Source organism: Siphateles boraxobius, unplaced genomic scaffold (genome assembly GCF_051911475.1).
Source record: "Siphateles boraxobius isolate OS27281-9 unplaced genomic scaffold, OSU_SipBor_1 17, whole genome shotgun sequence".
NCBI lineage: Eukaryota > Metazoa > Chordata > Actinopteri > Cypriniformes > Leuciscidae > Siphateles > Siphateles boraxobius.
In genome coordinates this window covers 3,229,793-3,251,880 of record NW_027508777.1, presented here as the reverse complement: position 1 = coordinate 3,251,880, position 22,088 = coordinate 3,229,793, and the positions used below count along the sequence as shown (strand labels likewise).

General features: G+C 41.5%; 2 protein-coding genes across 3 annotated transcripts in view; both read right to left on the bottom strand.

Moving 5' to 3' along the window:
• The window catches only part of lonrf2 (LON peptidase N-terminal domain and ring finger 2), a 126,619-nt gene extending 116,991 nt beyond the window's left edge, over positions 1-9,628 (bottom strand). The window contains exon 1 of one of the 2 annotated variants that reach the window (XM_077232288.1): positions 8,495-9,628. In XM_077232288.1, the coding sequence (XP_077088403.1) occupies positions 8,495-9,233 (739 nt within the window). In that variant the 5' untranslated portion in view covers positions 9,234-9,628. The remainder of the gene's footprint in view (positions 1-8,494) is intronic. The other variant, XM_077232287.1, reaches the window with a different exon arrangement.
• An 8,419-nt stretch (positions 9,629-18,047) lies between these two features.
• Positions 18,048-19,371, bottom strand: LOC143740173 (uncharacterized). The gene is made up of 4 exons (XM_077232221.1): positions 18,832-19,371; positions 18,575-18,713; positions 18,367-18,441; positions 18,048-18,258 (listed from the first exon to the last, which is right to left on the bottom strand). Exons 1-4 carry the CDS (start codon positions 19,112-19,114, stop codon positions 18,048-18,050), a joined length of 708 nt encoding a protein of 235 aa, XP_077088336.1. The 5' UTR covers positions 19,115-19,371.
• Positions 19,372-22,088: the final 2,717 nt, after the last annotated feature.

Below are 22,088 nucleotides of genomic sequence, written 5' to 3'. Positions count from 1 at the left end.
AGTCAATGGCTGCAGGGCTCTTTGATTGAAATAGATCACAAAATGATTAAGTGTTTAGTTTGTTCTAAATTTATTTTCAACCTGAGGTAGAAAACTTGATAACATGAAAACAATATCTTGTTGGTATTTGACTTAAAAACAAATAAAGGGATAATAAATCCCAATGAAAATAAGAATAAACAAAGTATTTGGCTCTATTGAATTAAATGTAAGCTAAATATTAACTATGTATTTCTTTTAAAAGAAAACAAATATAGTCCACATGTTATCCACTCCAATATTATTGTACTTATTTTAATACTCTTTTTTAAATTATTAATCCAAATTTTACATGTGCCTTTAGAAAATCATCTATTATAATCTCATTATTTTGGTTTGTTTGTTTGAAGTTTAAGTAAAAATTATAGAAAGAACATCTCTCATGTAGTGTTATTAATAACTGAAATGCAGTTAATTGGTAGTCCTAGAAGTCTACACGGCCCTGATCTTATGTTAGTGTTTTACACCGGGCATATTAAAACTACAAAACCTAACATTTACAGGAGAAAGCAATAGGATATTAAGTTAAATGTTCACTGACTGAAACTCTTGAGAGCACGTCACATTCTGTTTTCCACAGACTTGGGTAACCAAAACATTCCGCTGTTTTTTGGTTGTTGTTTTTTTACGTTGCACTGAAAGCTGAAAGTTGCACGCCACGTTCTCCTTTTTCCAAAGCGCTAGGGCGGTTGCGCTCCGGAGGCGTCTGTCGTTGCTGTGTTGGTTCTTGTCACTTGACCTAAGGTGCGCTTGCGGCATTTTGAAAAGTAGAGATGTTTTTATCTCGATGCGGCGCGCACGCGCTTGGAAAAAACGAGCGCGCCGCTTCCCTTATGAGCGCGCATGCCGCACGCTTACATTTGAAATAACGAACTTGAGCGCGCAAAAGACGCGATCTGTGAACAGGCCCTTAAGGCGTTTTTTCGGTGGGAATAGAGCGTCGCTGCTAGTCCCTCTGCCATAGTGGTTGACGAGCAAGGTATTAAGCTGGTGCACCGCTGGTGTAACCTTGTTTTCGTTTGGTGCAAAAGTTCCGTTCCGTGCAGAACACTCGGTGTAGCATAGTCTTTACGATTAATTAACCGTGACGTTTTAAAGCGCGGTTAATTGTGAAATCCGGTAATCGCTGCATCCCTAATAACCACACGACTTTATGTCGCACAATAGAGACATTACCGTATAGACACGAGGAGAAGCTCGCAGGCAATCTTTTACAGTCTATGAGGCAATCGGGGGGACATAGAGGCGTAAAGTCAAGGGAGAAGTCCATAGATAGAGGGTCCATAAAAACAACGGGACAAAATGTTCAACAACGTTTTTGAGGAATTAGGTGATTCAGATTTGTTTTGCCACAGCTACTAGAAGATGTACAACTGTCAGACTGTCGTCACGCTCAGTTTGAGCCTGCGCAGTTGCTCAGCCATCAGACAGGAAGTGCAATAATCGGGCTTCAGTCTTCTCTGTTAAAATCAATGGAGTCGCTGTGTCCATTTCTTTTAGTGTCTATGTACAAGACGCGCTTTATCAAAACAGCAAGATGACGGACAGTAGCTGCACTCCGTTCAAGCCTGCACCACCAACCAGGGACGTCGTTAGGCCTATTTTAGGGGGGCTGAAGCTACCCCAAAATGTTCCCAAGCCCCCCTAAATGATAATAAGAACAACAATAAGTCTCCGGGAGTCTCCCGCATATTGATAGCGGCTCCCTGATGTCCGCAAATTAGTTCAAATCTCCCGAAATCTAGAGCTCGCGAGCTCCAAACCGCGTAGCGCACGGACGACAGAGAGGGAGCGAGAGTCCTTGCGTGTGTGCGCGCAAATGTGCGCGCGTGTGCCTCACGCATTTTTTTTATAAGTATGCACATTGTGTGTTTCTGTTTACATTTCTTTTATAACTTGAATGTATAGGAAGAAAGAAATATACTTTCTATAACAGTTACATGCACTTTAGAGGTGTTAATAAAGCATCTGTTTGTTACAGTTGTGGTTTGTATTCAACACATGTAAAATATTGTACAGTTTGTTCTGCTAAATAAACCATGACAGGAAACATGCTGGGGTCAATTTGTTCTTAAACATTGGTAATACTGCACACATTATTAAAAAATATACTCAGGTACTTAATTACTTGTGTATTTACTAATTATTGAATCGATATCGAAGCTAATAAATCAATATCGAATCAAAATCGAATCGAAGCCTCAAGAATCAAAAGGTAAATTTTGATTTTGCAAAATGTAAATAAGTGCATCATCCACTCCAACACCAGTTTTGTAAGCAAACTGTAATTTATCCTCAGCACCACACAATACTGAATTTAAATGGTTTAATACCAATCTCTTCAAAACCTTCATTAACTTTGCTGTTAATGCAATAGGCCTATAGTGCAAGAACTCAGTGGGATTTGTTAATTTAGGTACGGGTACTACACATGATGTCTTCCATAAAACAGGTAATTTTTCTAAACGCAAACTCAAGTTAAAAATATAATGAACCAACCTGCAAAAGGATGGGAGAAAAGGATGAGCTTAGAGCTGGAGGTGGATGTGATGAAGAACTCCGTGGTAAACTAGGCCTACCTTATGGAGAATGTTCAAAATCATTAGACCAACATCAAATCTATTAAAAAATACATTTAATTCATCTGCCCATGACTGACCACCAGGGGCAATGTATCTCCTTACATTATTCTCATGTTCGGACATCATATTTAGATCTTTCCAAACCTCTCTCACGTTCTTTTGTTGTAATTTCCATTCTATTTTTAACTTATAACTCTCTTTCCCCTCTCTAATTTTAACTTTTAGCAACCTCTGTACTCTCTTTTGCTCATTCTTATCACCCGCTAAAAGGGCCCTCTTTTTCTTGTTTAATAATACTTTTAACTCAGAGGTGACCCAAGGTTTGTTATTTAAATAAAATTTGATCTTTTTAGTAGTGTGTTATCAACGCAAAAGTTTATATAATGTGTAATACACTCAGTTAGGCTATCAATGTCCTCATCATGTGATTTACACAGAACGTCCCAATCAGTTGTTTCGAAACAATCCATTAATGCTTCATAGACTGAATCAAACCATATCTTAACTGTTCTTATTACTGGCGGATGCATCCTCACAACCATAACATAAACAGACTTAATATAAACAAGGTTGTGATCCCATCGTCCCAATGGTGGAAGTGGTGAAGATCTGTAGGCTTCTTTCACATTTGCATAGAACAAGTTCAGGATTTTATTGTCTCTCGTTTCACAGTCCACATACTGAGTTAAGTATGTATATATGTATAAAGTATATATATATATATATATATATATATATATAAAAATAAATATTTATATATATGATTAAACATGACTTCTAAACACACTTGTTTTGTCGCATTTTAATGGTTTAAAAGCATTTGCATGAATAAGAGAGTGGTGTAGGCTAACGCTAGACAACTGGCCTATATTGTTGCAAATGTATGAGGAAAGTCCACTGATGAGTTACTTTGGCATAAGGGTTAGTCTGTTCAGACGACCACAACACATCCCTAAAGTGTCAGCAGAGGTTGTGTCAACTAGACTCTCCCCTGTGAAGACCTCATCGATATGACAGCCATCGACACTGATCCTCAACAAACCCGTCTCCATACCGGCATGATGACTCCGATCTTTAACCAGATGGAACTGGATAATATTCTGATTGTTCCAATCCAATCTGACTTCTGACCTATAATGCTGCCTGAATCACAATCATACACTGTTCGTGTTCAGAGGAGAACTGGCCTCCTGACTGAGCCTGGTTTATCCCAAGGTTTTTTTTTCTCCATTCTTTCACCTGATGGAGTTTTGGTTTTCACGGTCGCCTTTTGCACCTTTGGCTTTTGGCTTGCTTAGTTGGGGACATTTAATTTAATATTCAACAATATTATTAATCTGCTTCCATTGACACCATTATATGGAGAACTGAACTGAGCTGGACGATGACATCACGGTTTTCTCCAGGGAGGCTATATATATATATGTATATGTATATATATATAAATAAATTAATTAACTAAATTAATAACTCTTTTTACAACAAAATGAACCATCACTGAACTTACTTAAACTGGACTGTGACACTATTTTCTTCTAGAAACAACCCTTTGTTGCATTATTTTCCTGTTATCTCTGTAAAGCTGCTTTGAACCAATCTGTATTGTATTTATTTAGGGTAGGGATGCTCCGATTGATCGGACGCCGATCATGATCGGCCGATATTGGCTAAAAATAGATTGATCGGCGAACCCCAAAAGCGCCGTTCAAAAAAGCTGATCACGTGACGTAAATTACTCGCGCGACTTTTTCCCACCTGGATTCGTGGCGCACGGGCACACAACAGCAGAGTGGAGCTTGGCAGTGGCAACATGAGTTCTCCTTCACCGGAACTAATAGGGAGTCTCCCAACGGATTGAAGCGCGCGTCCGAGTGAAGACCGTGCACCGCGCGAGCCACAACAGAACGCGGTATCTGCGCCACTGATCGTTGCGGCAACGAGCACTTTGATCACTTGATTAAAAAACAAACATTTCAGCGCTAGAGCGCCTCTTATTTAACTAATGAACAAAATGAATGCTCTGAGTTAACTGGAGATGTTTTTATTTATTTGTATTGGTACATTCGTGCCGCGAGATGTTTCAAAAGTGGTGGTGGTATTTTATTTTTTTGATCTGACGTAGTTGGTTCCTCAAAAACATCAGATTCAGATTATTTTATTTAATGCCATGTCAGCATTCAAAGCTATTTTCATGGCAAAAATTCAATTATAAAAATACAAATATCATATAAATACAATAAAACAAAACAAATATAAACAAGAAGTCATTTTATACAATATATATTTTTAAAAATCCAAAACCTTTTCAGGCATAATCTCATTAAATATGTCCTTTAATGAAGTAACTTCATAAAAGAGCATTCTGCTCAACTACATCAGACGTTCATATTAAAGGGGGGGTGAAATGCTCCGTTTCACTCAATCTCCTGTTAATCTTGAGTACCTATAGAGTAGTATTGCATCCTTCAGATCTCCAAAAAGTCTTTAGTTTTATTATATTTATAAAAGAAAGATAGGCTGTACCGAGTCTTTCCGGAAAAACCCGAGTGGGTGGAGGCGTACCGTGTGGGCGGAGCTAAATAATCACGACACGAGCGCGCGAAGCTTTTGCGTTGAGAGCGTCTGGAAGCTGTGAGTGACATCCGAAAATAAACCATGGCTAACAATCAGATTCAGCCATACATTTTTGATCCAGAATCAGATCCCGAGGCTGAGATTGAAGACGACCAGCAGCAGCAGCAACGACTACAGCAGGACGTCTCTATGTGGTGTGTAGGCCTACTGGAACGGTATAACTTATAACTTATAACTTAAACAATATAAGGGCTCGTTCATACAGAACGCGTTTTTGCTCACAAAAACGTGAGATGGGCAGTGAAATGGGTGAAAAACATAAGGTCTCGAGCGTTTTTTTAAAAATAGAAATGATTTGAACTTGAGCGCAGTGTTTTTAGAACACCATGTCATGCGCGAGTTTTACAACATTTGTGTGTTGTAAACAGACAGACTGGTTTATGAGGACATGATTTATTTTTACAATAAACAAACTGACACCTACAGTGGCCAGCTAAACAAATGTATTTAAACACACACCATACATCGCATGCTCCATAGATACATTAACTATACGTGATCATGTTGTTTACTTTCTGTGCTTACACGCCGATAGTTAACAACTCACAGACATTTGAAGCAGTTTTACTCACCGCCTGCGGTTCCAACGCACGACCGTGAACCTTTATCGTTGGGACTGCTCCATCTTTGAGTATTAGGCGATCTGCAAATCCGTCGTTGAACTGGGCCTTGTTTATAAAACTATTACTGTCGAAATGAAGGGAACAAACAAAAACACTTGCACAACTCCGTTGCTGCTCTGGAAAAACAAAATCCATCCACAGGTCCCTTAACGCTGGGTTCTTTGGAAATTTGTGCAATGTTGTCTTGCCCTGGCAACCAAAAACACACTTTTTTGGTGCCATTTTTTTAATTGCAGTGCAGCCGAGCCCAGCGCTCTGATGGGCATAGGCGTACTCTCGCACGCACTAGGCTACAGATGCGCGCGCGCCCTTCCGGGAGAAGTGCCCTTAAGACCCGTATAAGGAAATTCCGGCGACTCTGACGTCACACAGGCCCGTATTCGAAAAAAACTTTCCGAAACTTGTGACAAACCGGAAGGAGTATTTTTGGAACAGAATTACTCCATCAAACTTACAACTTCATTTTTGAAACTTTGTCCATGTTTAGCATGGGAATCCAACTCTTTAACAGTGTGAAAAACTCACTAAGCATGAAACAGCATTTCACCCCCCCTTTAATAACAGAAAAAAACTTGCCATAGTTTTGTCCTTTTATCAGTAGCCAGTTTGGGTGTAACAAGTTGTATATTTTGTTGCCAATTAGTAAATGTAGTGGGTGTATTAAGAGGCTACTATTTCCAAATATGCCTAAGTGTAACTTGATCCCCTCCCATTAGGCTGATCTGATGTGTGTTGGTCTGGCTGACCCCTCTTTGTTTGGAATAATTTAATGTTACTCTGCCTTATTTGGGAAAGCTGGCCTACAGTAGCCTTAAGACATCTCATTTTCTAAATACAATTAAATAAACACATTTCTACAAATGGTGCAAACTCTGCTAGATTATAGATAAAAAATTCCCATTCCCCTGCCATTCTGTGATCGGCAGTGATCGGCAATCGGCAGATCATGATTTTGGTGATCGGTAATCGGTGATCGGCCTCAAAAATGCTGATCGGAGCATCTCTAATTTAGCGCTATATAAATAAAGGTGACTTAACATGTTTAGCAGTGAGAAAACGTTTAGCAGACACATTTGTTTCTCAGCATTTACAATGTGTGATCTGACTCAAGGTGGAACTCTACGTTTCTCATATGACTGACACTGAGTCAGCACTGGGAAAGCAGGCAACATTCGTGTTTACTTTCAAACTGCCCGAGCAGCATATTGTGAGAAGAAAAAATACAGCACTCAAACCGCCTAGACTGCCACCATGTGAGAGACCAGAAGAAATTCTGCCAAAACTCTAATCACAAACATATAAGTGTGAGAAGTCTTACTATGAGAAACAAACTCAGGTTTCTGCTTTTACGTTTTGTCTCTGTGAGTGACTTGCTAGGTCGGTCTACATTACCCAGCATAGAGCTTGGAATACAGGCTCAAGACAGGCAAAATTATGTTGAGTATGATCCATGGAATTAACGCATCCTCATCCAGCGCAAACATTGTGGCTCTGTCTATCTTGTAAAAGCAAAATGTGTTAGGATACATTTGAACTGATTTACTTATTTTCCATATTTTTATTTCTTTTACACCATCATGTAACCTACCAGGGTAGGAAACAAAATTCTAATAATGCCTGAAAGGGGGAAAAAAACTTTAAATAAAATAATTTGCATATCTATTAGGACATCATCTTTTCCATTTGACATTATACATAACAAGACATTACATAATTTCTTTATACATAACAAGACATTACATAATGTCTTTAGACATACAATTTAAGTTTTTTTTATGTTATACAAATTTGTTTAATCAATGCCTAGCTAACCTGTTGGACAAAGCATGTAACATTTAACAGTGTTTTGCTTTCAATTGGTTTCACTGTTTGGTAGCGGTCTTATTGTAGGGTCTCATTTCGAAGGCTGCACCCTCTGTAGGTTGCATTTGTCAGCAATATATGTCACCATCTCATTTTAGAAAAGCAACGAAGACTATTATTCTCTTGAAACAGAATTACTTTAATTTCTTTCTTATTTTGAAATGTAATAGTTGCTTTTCTGAAATGAGACGGTGACATATGAGCCCCCCGGAGGTAACAGGCTTCAAAATGAGACAGCATGTATTTCTAACACTTCAAATAATGAGCAGGTCTAATGCAATGACCTACTTTTGAGAAACCCAGACTTGAGCTAAAAAAAGAGCCTAACAGCAACCTGAACAAAATAAATTTTTAAACAAAATGTCTGCATCAATTCAGTAATAATCATTAATAATTTATTGTGTAGACAGAGAGTACTGTTTGGAAGACTTTGGGTCGGGTTGATAACATAACATGCAACAAAAGAAAAGATAATGGTTATGGTTGTTGTTGTTTGGTAATTGTGATCAACAATACTTCAATGTACCTACCTTTCACCATCCTGACAACTCAATGAACCCCAATTCAATATATGTAGCTTAAATTATATTGGTCACGTTGTTACAAAACATATTTGAGAGTGAGATGCACAATGTTGCCCCTTGTGGCTGTTTCATCAGTCTCTCGGAAAGTAGGTCAGTTCTTTATAAAATACTCGCTGCAATAAATTGGGTGAAAGGCCGCTTTATACATAAGAATAAAACAGTCTCTTACCTAGTTCCATAGCCTCGTTGAACTTCGATATGGCGTTGGATAAGTCTTGTTTTTTCCAAAGACATTCCCCCTCCAACCAGTATCGTCTCGCTTTGCTTTCCGAATTGAACAATTTGTCAATCAAGCCACTGACAATAACATTTACTCTGAGTCCGTCCACATTTAATTCTCTTGGTGTTTTGTTCGTTTTTAAACGACAGCTTCTGCACTCTTTTGTCAAGTCATCTTCCAGACAGCGCTTACAGAAAGTGTGTCCACACACCAAAGACGTCGGCTCCGTTAACAAGCACTTGCAAAGGCGACATGAAAACAAATCTAAGTTCTGCTCTTCCTCTAACTCGTCACTCTCAAAACATCGGTTTTCGGAGTTAGAACCCAAACTTATTGTCTTACTGTCACACTGCTCTTTCGTACGTATCGTATGCGCAATAACTTCAACTAAAACCTGCAGTTCATTGGGTCTCAGAGCCTGAAGGTTTGCTGCGATGCAGTACGAGTCCAACGCATCGGCTATGCGTCCCCCACGGGCCAGGGCATCAGCTTTCCGCAGACAGAGGCCACGGTCGGTGTGCTCGAGCTCGGCTAGCTGAGAGGAATAGATCTCCGCGGCCAGATCGAAGTCTCCAGCCCGGCACGCCTCGTCCGCCACCCCGAGCATTTCCGCACACAGACCCAGTGCGGTCGGGTTAGAGAGGTCGTGCACATAATGTTCGGTGTGATTTTGAATCCCAGAATCCATTTTCTGCTACTCCACATAAAATGCTAATAATTATTTAGGAAAGCGGTAAAAGCAACGTATAAGCATTTTCATGGCCGACGTTTAGATGACCCATTCATTTTATGTAAGACCCGATGTCTCCGGTAGCGGCACTCAGTGTAATCCTCGAGAACTCTTTCGATCGGAATAGGCTATCTTTGAAACGGTCCTTCTCCTGGACTCTTTTGTTCTGATCATTCTAGAGGATGACCATGTCGTATACAAGGCACTGGAAACTGTAAGTATTAATTACTTGTTTTAACAAAACGGAACCCGTTGCAATGTTACATTTGGTTCGCAGTAATACGGGAAAGTATGATATCCCTTTTGTCTCGCTCTCATTCACGTAAGAAGCACGTGACGTCAGGATTGAGGCCCCATTGGTGTGTTATATAGCGCACTTATATAATGATTCAAACGGTTGTATAACCCTAAAATGGGCAGGTATGTTGAAAATAGGAGATATTTTCATAATTAAAAAAAGCTTTTTGATAATGTTATGATATTTTGATTCTATAGCACCTGAAAGATATTCAAAAACCGTAAAGGTTTGAGGACATTCATAAATGATTGGCTCGTGTGACTAGCTTGAACATGAAGACCCAACATTAATCCAAAATTGTATGTAATTGTTTACTTTATGTAAGATGCAGTTTAATAGCCTACATTCAGTGTAACAAGAATGACTAAACCAAATTTGTAAATCTGTGCAGCTTGATGCATTGGTTATATCCAAGCTTTAACTAATATATTACTCATTTGTTAAACACACTATGTATTCTAAACAAATATACATCAGTTTTGGCATAGGCCTACAAGTTAATTTACACACAAAAACTCTTAATAAAAATAAACAATTTACCACACTTAAATTATTATTAGTGGTGCTTGCAAAAGGCAAGGCATCACTATTGTTCTTCTCCATACTTATTATTAGTGGTGCTTGCCAAAGGCAAGGCATCACTATTGTTCTTCTCCATACTTATTATTATTAGTGGTGCTTGCCAAAGACAAGGCATCACTATTGTTCTTCTCCATACTTATTATTAGTGGGTGCTTGCCAAAGCCAAAGCCCCAACTATTACTATTCCTTTTTTGATTCCGCCAAAAGTTTGACGAGCAATTTCTCCCACAGCTTTTGTCACTGACCCATGAATGAGACATCAAATCGTGCTGCCTTTTGAGGAGTAGTGTCCTATGAGTTTTATAAGAGATCCGGGGTACGGTGTTCGCCCCAGGGGTGAACGAACTTCCGAAAAATCACATAGACTTAACATTGCGACAAACTTTGATGATTCATAGCTTCGAAAGAGGATTTCACGGAAACGTGCGGTTTACCACATTTGAAGAGGCTGGCAGGCTCTGTAAGAAAATACCTCACAATGGGATAAAAGTTTCACCCCTGGGGGACAGGAGCTGCCCAAATTTTCCCCATTGACCACAATGTTATTTATTAGTGGTGCTTGCCAAAGGCAAGGCATCATTAGTGTTCTCTTGCATACTTATTAGTTGTGCTTGCCAAAGGCAAGGCATCACTAGTGTTCTCTTGCATACTTATTAGTGGTGCTTGCCAAAGGCAAGGCATCACTAGTGTTCTTCTGTATACTTATTAGTGGTGCTTGCCAAAGGCAAGGCTTCACTATTGTTATTGTGGATACTTATTATTATTAGTGGTGCTTGCCAAAGGCAAGGCATCACTAGTGTTCTTCTGTATACTTATTATTATTATTCTTATTCTTATTATTCTGGACAAAGTTTGGCGCGTAACTCCTCCAGCACTGATTGTCACAGACAATCGGTGAGGCGAGTGAGGCGTCAAATCATGCGGGTCATTGTGGAGAGGTGTGCTATGACTTTTCTAAGCGATCGGGTGTACGATGTTCGCACAGCGGACAAAAAAAGCGGCCAAAAAATCCCATTGACTTAACATTGCGTAATTTTCAGAATTTCAAATCCCAACCGACTTTTTCACACACACAGACACAAAGGGCCTGACACCCCTGCGTTTCTCTCCCTCTCTCTCTCCCTCAGAGGATTTATATTATCAAGCAGCCAATAAGTAATGGTCTAAAATCTTCATAGCCTCAATCTAGCAACCAATTACAGCACCCTAGCAACCGTAGGCCTCGTGCCATACCAAAGGCACTTTTTAATAAAGATTTTAAGAACTCTATGATAACTCTATAGTAACTATCTTTTACTATGTTATAAAAAATCAAGCTGACATCACAGACCCCTGAGAAAGGCGTCAAATCGTTTGGCTTATTGAGGAGAGGTGTGCTACATCTTTTCTAAGAGATCGGGGGTACGGTAGTTGCCCCAGGGGCAAAAAAGCGCCCAAAAAAATCCCATAGACTTAACATTGCAACAAACTTTGACGAGTCATAGCTCAGAAATCAGATTTCACAGAAACGTGTGATTTGCCACATTTGAAGAGGCTGACAGGCTCTGTAAGAACATACCTCACAATGGGGTAAAAGTTGCACCCCTGGGGGTCAGGAGCTGCTCAAAGTTGCCCCATTGACTTACTATGGTGTAGGACGGCCCATGAAATGAGCCGTCCTACACATTGCATAGGGATTTTGTATTGAACATAGCTCTGGATCACAGTGTCATAGAGACAAGGGGACGGGCTCATTTTACTCAGATGACCAATCAGTCTCTCAGGATCATTGTGAAGCTATTAAGCCACGCCCTAGCAACCATTTAGAGCACCTTAGCAACAAGTTCCATAGACTTCTATTGAAAGAGATCAAAAGGATATTTCCGGATAGAAGTGTCATAGAAACACAAGGGTGGACTCGTTTGACTCGGGGCAGTAAACAACCAATAATGAATCACCTCAACACTACGTAGCCCCTCCCTAGCAACCATTGTCGAGCACCTTAGCAACCAAAATCCATAGAGGGATATCTTCCATTCTGAATGTCACAGAGGCATGGGAGTTGGTTTATATCATTCACACTGACAGCCTTTTCAGTTTCATGACTGGCAGCTGCCAAGCCACTCCCTAGCAACCAAACAGAGTACCTTAGCAACCATTTTGCAAGACCTATATCTCTGTATCAGAACATCATATAGAGATGGGGTTAACACAAGTTTGACTCTGGGTAGCAAACAGCCAATCATGAATCATGTCAACACTTCCTGGCCCCTCCCTAGCAACCATTGTTGAGCACCTTAGCAACAAAAAATCCATGAAGGGATATCTTCCATTCTAAATGTCACAGAGGCATTTCAGTTGGTTTATATCATTCATACTGACAAGCAACCTTTGGACTTTCATGACTGGCAGCTGCAAACCTACTCCCTAGCAACCAAAAAGAGTACCCTAGCAACCATTTTGCAAGACCTATATCCTTGCATCAGAACATTGTATAGAGATGGGGGTTAACTCTTTTGACTCATGCTAGCAAACAGGACTTCTAACATGCTACATATGCTAGCTGTGAATAGCTACATGCTAATAATGATTAGGTTAGTGCTAAATAATGCCAAGAAAATGTTTAGAACTCCAACAGTAACCATCTGTGACAACTACCAACCACCTAGTAACACCATAACAACCACCCAGAATACCTTAGCAACCGCCTAGCGAAGCCCTAGCAACCACCCAGAATACCCTAGCAACTGCCTAGCAATACCATAGCAACCACCCAGAACACCATAGCAACTGCCTAGCAACACACAGAATACCCTAGCAACACCATAGCAACCACCCAGAACACCCTAGCAACCACCAAGCAACATCATAGCAACCAACCAGAATACCCTGGCAACCGCCTAGCAACACCATAGCAACCACCCAGAACACCCTAGCAACCGCCAAGAAACACCATAGCAACCACCCAGAACACCCTAGCAACCACCTAGCAACATCATAGCAACCAACCAGAATACCCTGGCAACCCCCTAGTAACGCCCTAGCAACCATCCAGAATACCCTAGCAACCGCCTAGCAACACCATAACAACCGCCAAGAACACCCTAGCAACCGCCTAGCAACCACCTGAACACATGGATAAGCCTTATCTCAGCACCAGAACATCGTACAGACATGTTTGTTGGCTCGTAAGCAAACATGTACCACACCCTAACAACCGAGTGGTGAGTTTTGCCACTGCAAGCACCACTTTACATTTTCTTCTGGAAATGTACATTGTAGTTAGTGATGCTTGCCAAAGGCAAGGTATCACTAGTGTTCTTCTCCATACTTATTATTATTAGTGGTGCTTGCCAAAGGCAAGGCATCACTAGTGTTCTTCTCCATACTTATTATTAGTGGTGCTTGCCATAGGCAAAGCAACACTAGTGTTATTGTGCATACTTATTATTCTTATTCGTATTAGTGGTGCTTGCCATAGGCTAAGCAACACTAGTGTTATTGTGCATACTTATTATTCTTATTCTTATTAGTGGTGCTTGCCATAGGCAAAGCAACACTAGTGTTATTGTGCATACTTATTATTAGTGGTGCTTGCCATAGGCAAAACAACACTAGTGTTATTGTGCATACTTATTAGTGGTGCTTGCCATAGGCAAAGCAACACTAGTGTTATTGTGCATACTTCTTATTCTTATTCTTATTCTTCTGGCCACATTTTGACGCGCTACTCCTCCCGCAGTTTTTGTCACAGACCCATGAATGAGGTGTCAAAACGTGCGGCCTGTTCTGGAATGGTGTGCTATGACTTTTATAAGGGAAAAACCGGCCGAAAAATCCCATAGACTTAACATTGCGTCAAACTTTGACGAGTCGTAGCTCGGAACGAGGATGTCGCAGAAACGTGTAATTTACCACATTTGAAGAGGCTGACAGGCTCTGTAAGAACATACCACACAATGGGGTAAAAGTTGCACCCCTGGGGGGCAGGAGCGGCCCAAAGTTGCCCCATTGACTTACTATGGTGTAATGGTATATTACATGGTATGGTGTAATATAAAAGCGGTTTCTATGGTGTAGGACGGCCCATTTCATGGGCCGTCATACACCATAGAAACCGCTTTTATATTGAACATAACTCTGGAACACAGTGTCATAGAGACAAAGGGGCAGGCTCATTTTACTCAGACGGCCAATCAGTCTCTCAGGATCATTGTGAAGCTATCAAGCCACGCCCTAGCAACCATTTAGAGCTCCTTAGCAACAAGTTCCATAGACTTCCATTGAATCAGATCAAAGGGATATCTCAGGATATAAGAGTCATAGAAACATGAGGGTGGGCTCGTCTGACTCGGGGCAGCAAACAGCCAATCCTGAATCACCTCAACACATCCTAACCCCTCCCTAGCAACCATTGTCAAGCACCTTAGCAACAAAAATCCAAAGAGGGATATCTTCCATTCTGAATGTCACAAAGGCGTGGGAGTTGGTTTATATCATACATACTGACAAGAAGCCTTTGGAGTTTCATGATTGGCAGCTGCCAAGCCACTCCCTAGCAACCAAACAGAGTACCCTAGCAACCATTTCGCAAGACCTATATCTCTGCATCAAAACATCGTATAGAGATGGGGGTTGGTTTATACATTCACATTGACTTTGGAGCTTCATGATTGGCAGCTGCCAAGCCACTCCCTAGCAACTAAACGGAGTACCCTAGCAACCGTTTTGCAAGACCAATATCTCTGCATCAGAACATCGTATAGAGATGGGGGTTGGCTCTTTTGACTCATGCTAGCAAACAGGACTTGATACATGCTACACATGCTAGCAGTGAACAGCAACCACCCAGATTACCCTAGCAACACCCTAGCAACCACCCAGAACACCCTAGCAACTGCCTAGCAACGCCCTAGCAACCACCCAGAATACCCTAGCAACCACCAGAACACCCTAGCAACCACCTAGCAACACCATAGCAACCACCCAGAATACCCTAGCAACCGCCTAGCAACACCCTAGCAACCACCCAGAACACTCTAGCAACCGCCTAGCAACCACCCAGAATACCCTAGCAACCGCCTAGCAACACCATTGCAACCATCCAGAACACCATAGCAACTGCCTAGCAACACCCTAGCAACCACCCAGAATACCCTAGCAACCTCCTAGCAACACCATAGCAACTACCCTAGCAACACCCTAGCAACTGCCTAGCAACACCCTAGCAACCACCCAGAACACCCTAGCAACCGCCTAGCAACACCATAGCAACCACCCAGAATACCCTGGCAACCGCCTAGCAACGCCCTAGCAACCGAGTGGCGAGTTTTGCCACTGCAAGCACCACTTCACATTTTCTTCTGGAAATGTACATTCTAGTTCTTCTTCTTATTATTCCACACAAAAGTTTGGCGGGTAACTAGTCCCGCAGATTTTGTCACAGACCCACGAATGAGGCGTCAAATCGTGCGGCCTATTGAGAAGAGGTGTGCTATGACTTTTATGAGCGATCGGGTGCACGGTGTCTGCCCCATGGGCAAAAAAGCGGCCGAAAAATCCCACAGACTTAATATTGAGACAAACTTTGACCACTCGTATCTCTGAGCGAGAATTTCGCAGAAATGTTTGGGTCACTACAATGGAAGAAGCTGGCAGGCTCTGTAAGAACATACCTCACAATGGGGTAAAAGTTGCACCCCTGGGGGGCAGGAGCTGCCCAAAGTTGCCCCATTGACTTACTATGGTGTGAACGGCCCCTGAAATGAATGTGTTAATAGTGGCACAGACCCCTGAGTGAGGCGTCAAATCGACCGGCTCATTGAGGACAGGTGTGCTATGACTTTTCTAAGCGATCGGGTGTACAATGTTTGCACAGCGGACGAAAAAGCGGCCCAAAAAATCCCATTGACTTAATATTGCGGAATGTTCAGAAATTCAAATCCCAACTGACTTTTTCACACACACAGACACAAAGGGCCTGTGCCCGGTTGCATAAAGCACCTTAAGTGACATTTTCCCTTAAGTTCGCCCTTATGTTTCCCTTAAATCTAAGGGTGTTGCAGAAAAATACCCTTAAGTGTTACTTAACGTTTTTTTTTAAGTGAAACGTCATAAACACTTAGAATTTCCCTTAAATGCTGTTTTTTCCCTTAAGTAATCCCTTAAAAAGCGTTAACTGTTGCATAAAACCCCTTAACAGTCATTTCCCTAAGTATAATTTAAGGTTTGGAAATCGTAACCTTAAGAGTAACGCGGACAAAAATAAGACGACATGGCTGAATTTATGGAACCAGTTGAAGATAATTATGTGCAAAGACGAATTTTTAGAGATCGGGAGAACCCTTTGGACCATCTTAGCGATGAAAAATTGTTGCTTGAATACCGGTTTGATCGACGCGCAATTTTTGACATCGCTAACAAACTAGACGGCGACCTTGACCATGTCACACATCTCAACCACTCTTTACCTGCAGTGTTACAACTGCTTATAGCACTGCGTTTTTTTGCAACTGGAAGTTTTCAGACGGTAGTGGGAGATGTTTTCCACGTGCATAAATCGTCTGTCAGCAGAGTGGTTCACCGTGTTGCGGGGGCTCTTTCCCGTCATTTAAACGCAACGGTCAAGTTTCCATCCCATCATGACCAGGAGGTCATTCAAACCAGTTTTTTTTGGAAAGCAGGTTTTCCTCGCATATGTGGTGTTATTGACGGCACACATATCAGAATACAGGCGCCCCAAACACACGAAGACCAGCACGTAAACCGAAAAGGCTACCATTCAATTAATGTACAATTAGTGTGTGACCATCTCTGCAAAATTACAAATGTTGTTGCATCATGGCCCGGGAGTACACATGACTCCAGGATTTTGGCGGAGAGCAAACTAGGGAGTGATTTTGAAGCTGGAGTGCACACTGGTCTCCTGCTCGGGGACAGTGGTTACCCCTGCCGTCCATGGCTCATGACGCCCTTCATGAATCCCCGTAATGCTGCACAGGCATGTAATTAATTAATACGTATATTCCTATGAAGGTATAATTTGGTGCCTAATAGATTTGCATGGAAAATGTTAATCAAATTGTGAGCATTAAAGAAATATTAGCAGTAGTTTACTGAATTATAAATGTATTAAAATATGTATTTAAAATAGGTATGCACTTTCTATTGTGTTGCTGCTACACGTTGTCAATTCTGTAACACCTTACCTGATTTGCGTATGTTTTAAAATAATCAAAGCCTCAAATATTTTGCACTCTGAAAGAAAATCTTTTATGCAATACATTACCTTCATAGTATTTATCTTAAAGCACTGTTTATAGCCTACTGGTAAAAATCTTTATTATTTTTTCTTTATTTTTTTTACCCGATTAGGAAAAGTACAATAATGCGCTGACCCACACAAGGTCGATTATTCAGAGGACCATCAGACAGCTGAAGCGCAGGTTTCACTGTCTCCACAGCGAACTGCGTATTGAGCCTTCAAGGGCATGCAGAATTATTGTAGCGTGTGTTGTGCTCTTCAACCTTTCCAAGACGTATTCTGCTATCGAAGAAGAGGATGAGCACGGGAATGAAGAGGGCTATGAGGAACTGCATCTGATTCAAAATCACGATTTCCAACAGGCTGGATATGCTGCTAGAGATGCCATTGTAAATGCTTTCTTTAACTGATAATATAGTTGTATTAATAGTAGTCATCTTAATAAGAAGAAATAAGAAGTAGTAGTAGTAGTAGTAGTAGTAGTAGTAGTAGTAGTTTTTATTATAACACACACACACACACACACACACACACACACACACACACACACACACACACACACACACACACACACACACACACACACACACACACACACACACACACACACACACACAATCTGAAATCTAAAAAAACAATTATCAAAAAATTACTCAATTGTAGTTATTGTTATTTTTCCTTCAGCCTTTAGCTGTAAAAGTTTGTTATTTAGAATAAAATTATAGAACTCCTGATTTTCCGTCTCCTTCTTTAGTTTTTCAATCTCCAGCTGCAGTTTCTCCTTTTGAAGCTGCAGAACCTCTCTCTGCAGTTCCAGCACATCTTCTCTTGATTTGGCTGCAGGTGATATTTGCGGTCTTCTGAAATACGCAAGTAATGGGGAAAATTAAGAAAATCTTAAAAAATAATATTAAAGCTGTTCGTTGGATTAATTATAGGCTGAAGCAATAGTTAACATAAATCATTACTTAGGGGTTGCCTGTATCGGCGTTCTGCTGACGATCTGATGGTGCTGAAGTTGTTTTTCAGAGTGCTGCAAGGGTCTAAATGTGACATTAATGTCAGTTAAATCATTATGTTATAACGTATTATGTCTCTAATGATGTCAAAATAATAATGTATCCTCTAAGCCACTGTTATTATATGATGATACAGGAAAATAACTTAATGCCTCACTCTATGTTACACTGTTGCACTGGTTCAGCTTCACTCTCTAAACCGCCACAGATGCCAGACGGGACAGGTGAGTCAGCTCCAATGATGTTTTGTACCATTATAGTACAGTCCGACAACTCAGCCGGTGGGGGTCCTCCACCTGTTGGTCAGTTTTGTAATCGTTAGGTCTTAACACTGTACAGCAATAAAGCGCACTCTTCACCAGGGTGCGGTGCTTACAATCTTAAAAGCGTAGCGCTAGTCTTGCTCAATCTTACCTGTTTTGTTGGCTTCTTTCTTATAAGCGCTCAACTCTTTTTTTGCGACCACAGTGATGTTTTCATATTTTTTAAGGACTTCCTGAACCGTCCTCTTCACATCAAGATTCCTTGCGTTGATTTTTTCCGTTATTTCTTCCCACTGTTTCTGTTTTTTTGCAGCAGTTACATGGGGATTTAGTTTGCTTTTCAAAATTGTTTTTCTTTTATCATATTCATCAAGAAGAATGCATTTCTCCTCCTCTGTCCAATTAGGCTTTCTTTTTTTGTTTTCTTTATCCATTCCGATATCCTAGCCTACTTTATTAGCCTACTTTATTTGATGAAAACGCGTAATTGCTAGTGTTAGTGTTTTGCTTATCTATGGCAACAACAGACTTTTATAACGTGAATCCAGGATCGCTGTCGTGAAACACTTAAATGTTTCCCTTACCTAAGAGAACCGTTTAAGAGATTATATGCAACACCCTTAAGTTATTCTCTTAGGTAAGGGGAAATCGCCCCTTAAGTATCACACTTAAGGGAAAAACTTAAGGTGCTTTATGCAACCGGGCACTGACACCCCTGCGTTTCTCTCCCGCTCTCTCTCCTTTCAGAGGATTTATATTATCAAGCAGCCAATAAGTAATGGCCTAAAATCTTCATAGCCTCACCCTAGCAACCAATTACTGCACCCTAGCAACCGTAGGCCGTAGGCTGACAGGCTCTGTAAGAACATACCTCACAATGGGGTAAAAGTTGCACCCCTGGGGGGCAGGAGCTGCTCAAAGTTGCCCCATTGACTTACTATGGTGTAGGACGGTCCATGAAATGGGCCGTCCTACACATTGCATAGGGATTTTGTATTGAACATAGCTCTGGATCACAGTGTCATAGAGACAAGGGGACGGGCTCATTTTACTCAGATGACCAATCAGGCTCTCAGGATCATTGTGAAGCTATTAAGCCACGCCCTAGCAACCATTTAGAGCACCTTAGCAACAAGTTCCATAGACTTCCATTGAAAGAGATCAAAAATATATCTCCGGATAGAAGTGTCATAGAAACACAGGGGTGATCTCGTTTGACTCGGGGCAGCAAACAGCCAATAATGAATCACCTCAACACTACGTAGCCCCTCCCTAGCAACCATTGTCGAGCACCTTAGCAACCAAAATCCATAGAGGGATATCTTCCATTCTGAATGTCAAAGAGGCATGGGAGTTGGTTTATATCATCCATAATGACAAGCAGCCTTTGAGTTTCATGACTGGCAGCTGCCAAGCCACTCCCTAGCAACCAAACAGAGTACCCTAGCAACCATTTTACAAGACCTATATCTCTGAATCAGAACATCATATAGAGATGGGGTTAACACAAGTTTGACTCTGGGCAGCAAACAGCTAATCATGAATCATGTCAACACTTCCTACTCCCTCCCTAGCAACCATTGTCGAGCACCTTAGCAACTAAAATCTATTGAGGGATATCTTCCATTCTGAATGTCACAGAGGCATGGGAGTTGTTTTATATCATTCATACTGACAAGCAACCTTTGGACTTTGATGACTGGCAGCTGCCAAGCCATTCCCTAGCAACCAAGCAGAATACCCTAGCATCCATTTTGCAAGACCTATATCTCTGCATCAGAACATCGTATAGAGATGTGGTTTGGCTCTTTTGACTCATGCTAGCAAACAGGGCTTCCAGCATGCTACACATGCTAGCTGTGAATAGCTACATGCTAATAGCGATTAGGTAAGTGCTAAATCATGCCAAGAAAGTGTTAAGAATTCCAATAGTAACCATTTGTGACAACTACCAACCACCTAGTAACACCATAGCAACCACCCAGAATACCCTAGCAACTGCCTATTTACAACCAGAATACCCTAGCAACTGCCTAGCAACAACATAGCAACCACCCAGAACACCCTAGCAACCACATAGCAACACGACAGCAACCACCCAGAACACCCTAGCAACCACCTAGCAACACCCTAGCAACCATCCAGAATACCATAGCAACTGCCTAGCAACCTCCCAGAATATCCTAGCAACCACCTAGCAACATCATAGCAACCACCCATATCACCCTAGCAACCACCTAGCAACCTCATAGCAACCACCTAGCAACCTCATAGTAACGACCCAGAACACCCTAGCAACATCATAGCAACCACCCAGAACACCCTAGCAACCGTCTAGCAACCACCCAGATCACCCTAGCAACCACCTAGCATCCTCATAGCAACCACCTAGCAACCTCATAGTAACCACCCAGAACACCCTAGCAACACCCTAGCAACCACCCAGAATACCCTAGCAACCACTTAGCAACACCATAGCAACCACTTAGCAACACCATAGCAACCACCTAGCAACCACCCAGAATACCCTAGCAATGCCCTAGCAACCACCCAGAATACCCTGGCAACCACCCAAAACACCCTATCAACCGCACAGCAACCACTTAGAACACCATAGCAACCGCCTAGCAACCACCCATATCACCCTAGAAACCACCTAGAAACACCATAGCAACCACCCAGCAACCTCATAGTAACCACCCAGAACATCCTAGCAACACCCTAGCAACCACACAGAATACCCTAGCAACCGCTTAGGAACACCATAACAACCACTCAAAACACCCTAGCAACCGCCTAGCAACCACACAGAACACCCTAGCAATGCCCTAGCAACCACCCAGAACACCCTAGCAACCACCCAAAATACCCTAGCAACCACCCAAAATACCCTAGCAATCACCCAAAACACCCTAGCAACCGCATAGCAACCACTCAGAACACCCTAGCAACCACCTAGTAACCACCTGAACACATGAATAAGCCATATCTCAGCACCAAAACGTTGTACAGACATGTTTGTTGGTTCGTATGCAATCATGTACCACACTCTAGCAACCGTGTGGCGAGTTTTGCCACTGCAAGCACCACTTCACATTTTCTTCTGGAAATGTACATTCTAGTTATTATTCTTATTATTCTGGACAAAGTTTGTCGCGTAACTCCTCCTGCACCGTTTGTCACAGACCCATGAGTGAGGCGTCAAATCGTGCGGCTCATTGAGGAGAGGTGTGCTATGACTTTTATAAGCGATCGGGTGTACAATGTTCGCACAGCGGACGAAAAAGCGGCCACAAAAATCCCATTAACTTAATATTGCGGAATGTTCAGAAATTCAAATCTCAACCGACTTTTTCACACAAGTCAAGTCAAGTCATCCTCATTTATATAGCGCTTTTAACAATGTAG

Coding starts and splice junctions, on each gene's coding strand:
- LOC143740173 (XM_077232221.1), bottom strand. CDS start 19,114: ATGGATAAAGAAAACAAAAAAAGAAAGCCTAATTGGACAGAGGAGGAG. Junction 18,714..18,831: donor GAAAGAAGCCAACAAAACAG/GTAAGATTGAGC, acceptor ACTGACCAACAG/GTGGAGGACCCCCACCGGCT. Junction 18,259..18,366: donor CCGATACAGGCAACCCCTAA/GTAATGATTTAT, acceptor TGCGTATTTCAG/AAGACCGCAAATATCACCTG.